The sequence below is a fragment of the Phoenix dactylifera genome, chromosome 5 (genome assembly GCF_009389715.1).
Source record: "Phoenix dactylifera cultivar Barhee BC4 chromosome 5, palm_55x_up_171113_PBpolish2nd_filt_p, whole genome shotgun sequence".
Taxonomy (NCBI): domain Eukaryota; kingdom Viridiplantae; phylum Streptophyta; class Magnoliopsida; order Arecales; family Arecaceae; genus Phoenix; species Phoenix dactylifera.
Window position 1 is genome coordinate 3,394,201 of NC_052396.1, and position 9,962 is coordinate 3,404,162.

Here is a 9,962-nt window from a genome sequence, read left to right on the forward strand (position 1 = left end):
GGAGGGGATTTTACTTGATAAGGGAATTTATGCATAGGTCCCTACACTTACCCTAAATTATTTACTAGTTCCTAGAGTTTATAACTAATGTAATGGCCGCAATACCGGCGATTTCGCTTTATAGAATATTCCCTTGTTTTCTTTTTTTCTTTTTTTTTTGCTGGAAAAATATTCCCTTGGTTGAACCATCAATTACTTATAATTTTCTCTGCCACCCCTACCACTTTAATGCAAATTCGGCGTTTCTAAAAGCCGACTCCGTTTTAGACAGTGAACGTTGAGGAAAATTCATTTTTAGTCCGTTGTGAATACTGAATTACTTACTAGTCCCTCGGCTATGAGCAATCTATAAAATCGGCGTACTCTCTGTGGAATATGCCCGGGAAAACTGTTTCTTGAGTCCTTTTTGAATAGTCCCTTTTGCTGGCAGGTAGGGGCAACTTTACGTGATTCGCTACGCCTGCCTGTGCCCTATCCTGCTCTATTGCCTGCACATTAGCGACACTTTCAGATAGTACGAATTGCTACATTTTGCTTGTTTCTATATGATAATATGCACCGTCGGTTGTTGTGCTCCCAGCGGATAATGGTAAGAGAGTGAAAAACAAATAGTTTCTTAGTTAATAGAACTGCAACCGATGCACTTGATCTGTCCATAACGGAATATTTGATGGATGTTGTGTTTTATCAACTATGATTTGAAAGAGCATGCAGTTGAGTTTTTCGAGTATAGTTCTTTCATCTGTAAAATACAATCCCTTCTCATCTGTAATTTATGAGAAATTCATGCTTGTAAGTCAAAGTTTGAAAATATAAATAGAACGCGTTCCATTAAAAGATGAGAATGAGAATGAGAAGGGGGAGTGAGAGAGGAAGTTCAAGCCCTCCCTCCCCATTGGGTAGACAACAAGGTGGACCTATAAATTTTCCTCGCTCTCAGTCTCTCTCTCTTACCAATTTGCTTCTACAGAGAAAAATTAAGAACAAAGTCCAATTAAAAGAGGAGAATAAGAGAGGGGGATCCTACCCAACTTTCTTCTCCCGCTCTTCTTTGATTGGATAGAGAACAAAACCAGTCATTCGCCTAATCATGAGCAGGATTGGCTGAATCCTTATGTTTATGCTTATCACACTTCACCTAATCCTGTTGCTTCACGAGCACTTGAATGTAATAGTTTGCGGAAGCTATGCTATATCTCGGATTACATATCACTAAAATAACTCCGCTGCTTCATATAGTGACCAGAAGTCAGGGAAGCAAATATCACAGATCATTGTCTATGCTACAACGTAAATTGAATTTAAAAGAGAGGTATTGCTAGTGCTTTCACACAACAACCTGGACAGTTTAATTTTCGAGGATGACCCTACGAATGTAGCTTACAATTTGGATAAGCAAATAAAATCATGAACAGAGAATACGATCCTTTGATAGCAATTCATAAGGTGAGGCATGGGCAAGATCTATGCATCCACTTGTGATGCATTCTTTATGGATATGTTCTTAAATAAAAAGAATACTTCTATTGAGTCTATATTGCCCAAGAGATGGAAACACAAGAAGTGCTTTAGATAAAAAGAATCGTCACAACCAAATGCTGCATCTATTAATATTGCAGAAGTAAAAACAAGTCAAATATTTTTGAACTACAAAGATGGCCTTAGAAGCCATGATTTCAGCTTTCAATAGAAAATTTCTACTAAAAACTTGCCAGCATCAGCCGCATAAAGTTAGAGAACGGGAAAAGGTCTGTTTCCTAATATTCTCTCTGAAGGAAGCAACTTCTGAAGGCTACTAAGAAATACACTATCCTCCTTCAAGCAAGCAAGACTTCCAAACTGAAGTTTGTTAGTTGGGCATCATTTTCATGTCAGAATCATGCCTGTTCTGATTTGCAGAATGTGGCCAACCAACAGATGCATACGCAGACTGAATGTGCTGGCTTGAATTGTTGCAGGTGCCACTCTGATCGATGGGGCTGCCAGGGTCATCAGGCGATTCACTCGATGTCCCTTCAGAGGGTGAGCTCCCTGCCAAAGCAGGCCCAAAGCCTGCCATTTGAGGTGGGGCTGATGAGGGTTCACGTTTCAATGGCTCTGGCTTTGGTTTTTTCCCTTCTGCAATGAAACTGCCCATGACAACCTGAGCATGCATGGAAAATTGGACTTCTTCAAAATTTGCATCTGAGACAGATGATGTGAATGGAAGAACAGTAACTAGATAAGGACCTGCACAGGTGTAGCTGCCATCAACATTCCAGCCACACCACCCCCAAGAACACGGCCATCAGATCCTGCCAATGCCACGCTCAAACCACCAGTTCTGCTACGAGTGCCGCCATCCTCTGTAAGGAGAAATGAGCCTGAGAGAGAGATGATCTCAAAGCGGCCCTGCATCAACATCGCTCTCAAGTGCTATAATAGACATGGTGTAAACTTAGATAAAGAGCAATATATATGCACAAAAAAGTGTACAAACAGTTTCTGTTTTAAACCGTCCGGTATTACTAACCCTTCAATAGACCACAACTACAGAGCAATTAATGTGCCCAGAAATTAATTATACGGTGATTTATGAACAAAGAAATACTACTGAAACCACTCATGCAAATCTGATGACACCTCCTGCTACTATTGGTGGTATATGGCTGAGGTTCATGGTCTAAGAGATGGGAAAAAGAATAGGGGCATCAGCTAAATCCTTATGGGACAGAGATAATAGGAGCATCCAAGGATACTAACAACCCTAATAAAAAACAATGGCAAGATGATCAGCTGCTTCGTTAGGAACTCTCAGACCTGAGCAGAGTGCGACCAGTGATCTAATATGTTGAATTGACATTTGAATAAGACCTTATCTCTTCTATTCTTTCTTTTTTTTTTTGGTTATAGTTGGTTACCAAGTTATATAATCTCATTGTTTAGCCTTTTGTGATCTATGATTATAAAGTAGCTGCCAAACTGGTCTACAGGTGAAAGGGCAAAATAGCCTTTTGGCATCATTTGTTTTTTCTGCCTATGGGAAGAAGATAGAAATGCCTCTAGAAGAGACCTTTCGACGCCTACTTGGTATCTTTCCTCCTTTCTTTGTTCGGCCCATTAGAATCCTGTTGATCTAGCACAACTTTCCTGATTTTTCCTTCTCTACTTCATGCAGTTGTTTTTTTCATAAATTTTTGTAAGACAAGTTGAAGTTGCAATCTCTACCTTGAAGGGACCATATGCTTATGTATTTATGCTCAATAACAGGATAGTAATGGAGTTTACTTACATTTCTTGCCAAGAGAGATGTTCAATAACATAATAGTACTCGAGTTTACCGGATAGTAGCAGAGTTTACTTACATTTCTAGCCATGTGATTGGAGCACTTTAGTCTTTTACTTGTGAACATGTTTAGCAGTTGCTCTAAATCACATAGAAATCAATCAATCATAATCTGTATAAATCTTACATCGAATTTACACCAAGTGCCTTCCTCATCTGTACAATAATTACTCATCTTAGCAGTATAGTAGAGTTGGCACCAAATAGCTTATGAAACAATTCAGAATTCATTCTATAGTCGAACTCCAGAACATAGCTCCCCCTCACAACTTCATCACCTTCACCCATTATATTTCGTCGAAAACAGCTTATTCGAGAACAGCAAGAGGGCATTCGAGAGCAGCTGCTTCTCCTTCTGTGGCATTTGTCCCTGATACATACTAGTGCTACTCCCTGCCTTCTATGGTCGAACTCCAGAACATAGCTCCCCCTCACAACTTTATCCCCTTCACCCATTATATTTAGTTTACTGTCCAAACCCAATCCTCCCACAATTGTTAAGACAATTATGTGGTTTAAATCTGGAAATTTTTCAATGTTAAACCCAGATAATCTGTAACCGCGAGTTGTGCGAATCTTTATCATGAGGAACCATCATTTTATGAGCACTCAGAAATGACTTTTCCAAACTACAACCTAGAAAAACCTGGACATTCTTTATAGTCAACTATTATTGTTCAGGCAAAGCAACAAAAAAGAAATCATCTTTCCTCATCATCCAGATGAAATAAAAGGTTCGCAAAGATTAATCGCATCTTGAACAGAAAATAGTTTTCAGGTTAAATTACTAGTTTTGCTTATATTCCTCAATGCATCAATAAATTGATGGAAAAATTAGCTAGGTCAAATTAGAAGAAGGATGCATGAGTAGCTGCACCTTTGAGTTTGAATGCTACTAGTTTACAATGAGCATCATCAAATAATAATAGAGTTTACGGGACTTGTTGTAGAACTGAGTATTGTTCCACAATAAACATATGCACAGACATGAAAAACTTTCATATTTCTCCATTGCTGCACAATTAATATTTAAAACTGATTTAGACCTGCAAATCAATAGCAGTGCTATCTTAAAAAAATATCTAAGAGATTCGATTGATTCACAAGATTAAATCTAGAAAAGGCATATAAGTATATCTGTATGGGAATAGGCAAGTATAAATTACATAGCAGAAAATGGTTATTGTATGTGTTGCTGCTAATCTATGATAGTAATGATATTAATCAAAGCTTATTCCTGTATTCAAACCTCATATGTCACTGTTCCACCAGAGGTTGCTGGCTGACGAAGTGTGACATTACAGATGGCACCATTTGCTGAAAGTATACAGACTGTTCGAGGACCTTGTTGTGAGAAGGCCATGATTTTCGAAGCCACATCCTGCCAAGACAAAGCAAAGACATCTCTATGAATGTATACTTATCTTTAAGCAAACAAATGTGTATTCTAAGAATTTCAGAGAGGACTTTTACAGATGGGATGGATTTAACATTAGAGAAAAATGAATGCATTGTATGATAAAACAGTGTTTCAGACACCTCACATAATCAAGGAAAATGGTATAGGTATCAAGAAACATTTATTGAAACCCACAGCATATCTATGGTATGCTGACAACTAGAGAAACAAAAAAAATATGATATATGAAAGGATAATTAAATAGTGACTGGCAATATTTTCAGTATATTGTCTGACTTTTGAGTAGGCTGAATAAAGATCTTTGGATAGGAAAGGCCTCATGCTTTACAAGATTTGAAAAGTTATATTCTAATGGAAGTGATCTCAACAAGTTGCATCATGGTGAAGGAAATTATGGTGAGGCTAACACCATGCAAAGCAAGTAATTTTGTGACACAAGCTATTAGTGGCGAACTGAGATTGACAAGATAGCAGGTTCATTAAGGTTTTAATGCATAGAGTGGCTGAATTACACCAATCAAATTTACCAAAACAAGTAAGATGGCAAAGTTGGGACAATCTGATGACACTATCATGGAAGCATGTACAACAAAAGATGAAATTTCAAAGCTAGCAAAATAGTATATGGTAATAAGGATGAAAAGAGAGAGAGTCAATTTCAGATTAGAGAATGGACTTACATGAAATCAGCCAACAAAAGACCCCGATTCTCTAAAATAACCAAATCAAAGAATTGTTTTATATATTGGTGCAGTCTAGAATGCCTTTGACAAATTGTATTTCTAGACTGGTTTGGGAAGGTCCAGCCTCAGTATAAAAGCTGCAGACCATCAAAAAGAAATAACAAGGGTGTGTCTGTCACTACATCCAGACATACAAATATTCCAATTCGACCTAGTGGCATAGGTATTGAGACACCTTCATTTTGATCATAATCTTCATATATTCATATAGCAAGAATTTGTAGATATTAATCATGGGGATAACCACATGATGTGATGACTAGTCCACCATGCTTTACTTCTGTTTCTGGTGCTACCCGTTTTCTTACCTTCCACAATATAGCATCTATAACCCTACTTTACATGCAGAATCAACAAATCATGTTCCACTTCAAGAGCAATCTAACAAAACAGATCTTGCTAATCTTCTATCAGCAGGTTAGTAACTGGACCCTTAATTTCACTTACCACGACCACTAAGGTAGGTTGACTTCTAAGATTCCTCAAACTGCTACAGCCTCAGAGTTTGCCAAGAAAGAAGTGCTATAGATAGCTTCAACAAGTCAGGTTCGAGATGGTTCAAACTCCTATGCTGGTGAGTACAACTTCAATCGAATCTGACTCAACCTGCTCGTGGGTGAACCCTATGACATGACTGGCTTAACTCACAAACACATTGCCGGATTCAGAGAGAGAAATAGCAGAATCAGGGGGCGTTTAACCCACCCTGTCAAGCCCACCAGAACATAACCTAATGCACAGAGATAACTCAATGAATATAACTCATCTTCATGATTTTTTTCTGCAAATGGAGGAACTATGAGCATGATGACTCCGCAGTCTAGTTTGATGGATAGTTGAAGCAAGAACCTTATGATAGGTGAGGGCTTGGGACTCATTGGCATCACAGGTTGCATTGCTCAAGAACCGTAGTTCATGGCAAATAATATGGAGGCGAGCACACGCGCGCGCAGAGAGAGAGAGGATCACTAGATTATACCATCATAGGTCATTACAGGTTAAGATCTTGGATCAACAACTTGAATTAGATAGAAGGGTGGTATTTTGGTGAATAAGAGGGGAAAAAATAAGGAAACAAGGATAAAGGTTGGACACTTTAAAAGGGTCGGACACTATAAACATTACAATCATTAAATACCATTATCCTTAAGACCTCACCTTGGCTATTGGATAAACATACCATAGATGGAAGAAATTCATCACTTTGTTGCATAGATCTTGGGACCTAGGCTTGCAGCAATAACTTGGACAATTTAGATCAAATTGTTAGCATGATAGATTCAAAGGCTTGATTTAATCCACCATGAGGTAGCTAGAATAGAAACAAACTATGGCTTTGAAGCTTGACAGTTCAATATTCATACTAAGAAGCTTTACAAAAGCCATCTTGGAACTAAAATTCAGCTGGCTGAGAACTGGTCATTCTTATGTTGGACTTTAGCAAACAAATACAAACAGAACATAATTTTCAGGTCCTCAAAAGAGCCTTTTGTCAGGAGTGGCATTGATTCCTCCTTTCAAATCCTCCCTCCTCGCCCTAAATCAAAAGCCAACGTACAGTTTCTTCTTGCAAATTACAAAATAACAATTTTTAAGATTCTAATTGACTAGATGTAGCTTCACTTTTTAGCTGGAACCCAATAGCAGTATCTAAAACACATACGGGTCATGGCATATATAGGTGTTTCCATTCTTGATGGTGAACAAAGAGGTGCAATCTGCCAACATGTAAAACAAAGACTTTAGCAATTCAAATTACATCCTTGAAACTTTGAATTTATCCACTAGAAACAAGGCTTAAAAGCTAAAGTTTCAGTTGTGATTTCAGTCGGACCTAATGACTTTTAATTTCAATCATTTTGGCTGTTTTGGCCTTTTAAATGGAAAATTATAAAGAAATTCAAATGATCTAAAATAAAGCTACATAAAAAATAAAGAAAAATAAAATAAGTCAGAAAAAACAAATTAGACATCTTCTTAAAACGTTTACATAATTTAGGAAAATCATAAAAATAAAATGTTTAAGAAATAAAGCTTAGAGTGTAATATATCATTAGATTATCTAATCACCATCTCTACATGACAAATAAAATGTTAATGAGTTTTGAGCTCTGGGATAGTCAAAATATGTCAAAACATTACTTTGCATCTAAATCTTTCTTAAACTTAATATCGGAATGCTTACAAATCTTTATGAACTTCCAAAATTTAAGCTTAGTCTAGAGAATACACTTCATCACATTCAAGGAAACGAAGAAACAGCAAAATGTTTATATAAACAATTCTTATATGGAATATATTTGGCATTTCATATAAAACTCTGCAGCTGACCCCATCTTCAGATAAGAGATTAGGACAAAATTCAAAAACCATCTATCAAACAGCAAACTATGTATTTCCTTTTCATCTATGAATAGAGGATACAAAACATCAACATGATGGGCATGAAAACAAAAAAGTAACAAAATTAATAGAATATACTGAAATTGATGGGAACATGGTATGGCAAAAGACATAAATGTAAGCCCTCTCTCTCTCTCTGTCTGTGATCAGCTTGATACTACAATGAGAGCTTAATTGCATAAAGAGATAAATTGGCATCAGTTTTTATGTACTTGCCTCTCCAGCTTTAACAGTGATAACATGTGGAGTAAAAGCAATCCCTGAAGATCCTGAAATTACAAAGAATAGTAATATTAGTTAATTTAGACCAAGATTTAAAAATTTAATTTTACACAAAAGAATTAGAAACATCAAGACATTAGTGACTGAAAGTTTGACAAAAAACGATGTAAACGAAAAGAAGAGTTAGGCCCATAAGACCCGTGGTAAAATGCTAGCTATAATAGAGTTATGGTCGAGATATATATTGCTTGCCTTTTTTCCCGAGCCATATCCCAAAAATAGAATTTTGAGTAGTTTGAGAAAGAATTATGCAGACTATAAGAAAGGACAACCCATATGCCATTGATTACAAAAGATCACCAAGAAAATGTAAAATAGAAAAGAATTGGAGATATGATAGATATAACATATTTACTAGATCTCTAAACACAGAAATTTAAGTTTGAAGATACAATTAACTCAAAGCAAAAAAATCTTGCTTTAGATTTGTAGGAATTAACAGTGCAGGAATGCATCCAGATGCCTATGCAAAAGATACTCATAATAGCTCATGATTTCAACACTCAAATAGTTATGCACAACACCACATGCAAAAATAGAACTTACATGAGAACCAATGTAAGGTATGTTGTAAAATCAGCAACTTAGAGTTTAAGCAACACATATTATTGTAGCAGTTGGTTTCATATATGAATAGCATATCATGCATAAATATACTTTACATGGGCAAAATGAAGTAGCATAATAATTACCCAAGGCATCAAGTTGTTGCTTCTTTCCCGATCCCGGAGGGCGGCCTCGCCGCTTATTTGCCGGCTCTGACATTGGACTATTAGAATACCCCGAAGCACAAGGTCTAGGAATTAAAGCCAAAGCCATGCTACCATCAGGTCCATATTTTCTTGGCCTTCCTCTCTTCTTCTTCATCGGCTCACCCATGTTAAGTACACCACTTGGTCTAATGCCAGACATACCATCACCATGATACAAAGAGCCAGGTGAATCCATTGGCTTCGATATAGAAGAACTCATAGGATTGAAGGATAACCGCATTCCGTGCATCATTCCTGCTGAATTTGGAACTACCATGGAATTATTCAGTGCTCCAGCTCCATAGCAATTGCCACCCACCATCATCCCCGGAGGCGAGGACGAGTCCAGTCTCAAAGAATCTCTATCATCCATTCTTCCAAACCCTAACTACCTATTCTATACTTCTTTTCGTCGGACTTCCACCAAGTCTTTCCTCCCCTCTTTGAATCACTCCTGCATCTTCGAAAGACGCCTTCAAGAAAAAAAATTACACAAAATTTTCAGCAAAAAAAGGTAAATTCCATGCAGAAAAAGGAAATTAATTGAAAAACGCATCAGCATTACATCTCCGCTAAATCTTCTCCAGTTCCCCACTGCATATATAATACTTTCCTAAACCCAAATTTAAAGGGAAAAAACTCTTTCCATGAAATCAAAAAAAAAAAAAAGAATGATAACAAACAGCGGAATGGAAAAGTGAGAATAGGATATTGCCTCGAAATAGATCGATCGACTGAGCCGGAAGGGGACGACGCCCTAGGGTTTTATAGATATAACGATAAATCGTCCTCCGAGCCGAGGAACAAAAGGAAACCCTAACTCTTCCACCTCTTCTTGGCCACCAAACCCTCGCCGCCCCGCCCAGAAGAAAGGGGCAAAACGACGGGCAATAGAAATAAATATCCTCAGTAGAGAAGGAACAAAAATTTAAAAAATTATCGAGACCGAGATCTCGATCTCCTTCGCGTGGATTTATGACTTAATTTGGTATTGTTTTCCGTTAATATCAGGCTTTTTTTATTGTTGCATATTTTTT

At 37.2% G+C, this 9,962-nt stretch overlaps 1 protein-coding gene across 1 annotated transcript; it reads right to left on the minus strand.

The window, feature by feature from the left end:
• Positions 1 to 1,567: 1,567 nt before the first annotated feature.
• LOC103704687 (AT-hook motif nuclear-localized protein 10-like) lies at positions 1,568 to 9,962 on the minus strand. The gene is made up of 6 exons (XM_008788087.3): positions 9,641 to 9,962; positions 8,866 to 9,398; positions 8,108 to 8,160; positions 4,575 to 4,706; positions 2,230 to 2,391; positions 1,568 to 2,143 (listed from the first exon to the last, which is right to left on the minus strand). Exons 2-6 carry the CDS (start codon positions 9,296 to 9,298, stop codon positions 1,850 to 1,852), a joined length of 1,074 nt encoding a protein of 357 aa, XP_008786309.2. The 5' UTR covers positions 9,299 to 9,398; positions 9,641 to 9,962; the 3' UTR covers positions 1,568 to 1,849.

What these genes read in the sequence shown, in the direction of transcription:
- LOC103704687 (XM_008788087.3), bottom strand. Translation starts at nt 9,298, where the DNA reads ATGGATGATAGAGATTCTTTGAGACTGGACTCGTCCTCGCCTCCGGGG. An exon ending in GCAACAACTTGATGCCTTGG is followed by an intron (nt 8,161 to 8,865) that starts GTAATTATTATG and finishes TTGTAATTTCAG; the next exon opens with GATCTTCAGGGATTGCTTTT. An exon ending in GTGGAACAGTGACATATGAG is followed by an intron (nt 2,392 to 4,574) that starts GTTTGAATACAG and finishes ATGTTGATGCAG; the next exon opens with GGCCGCTTTGAGATCATCTC.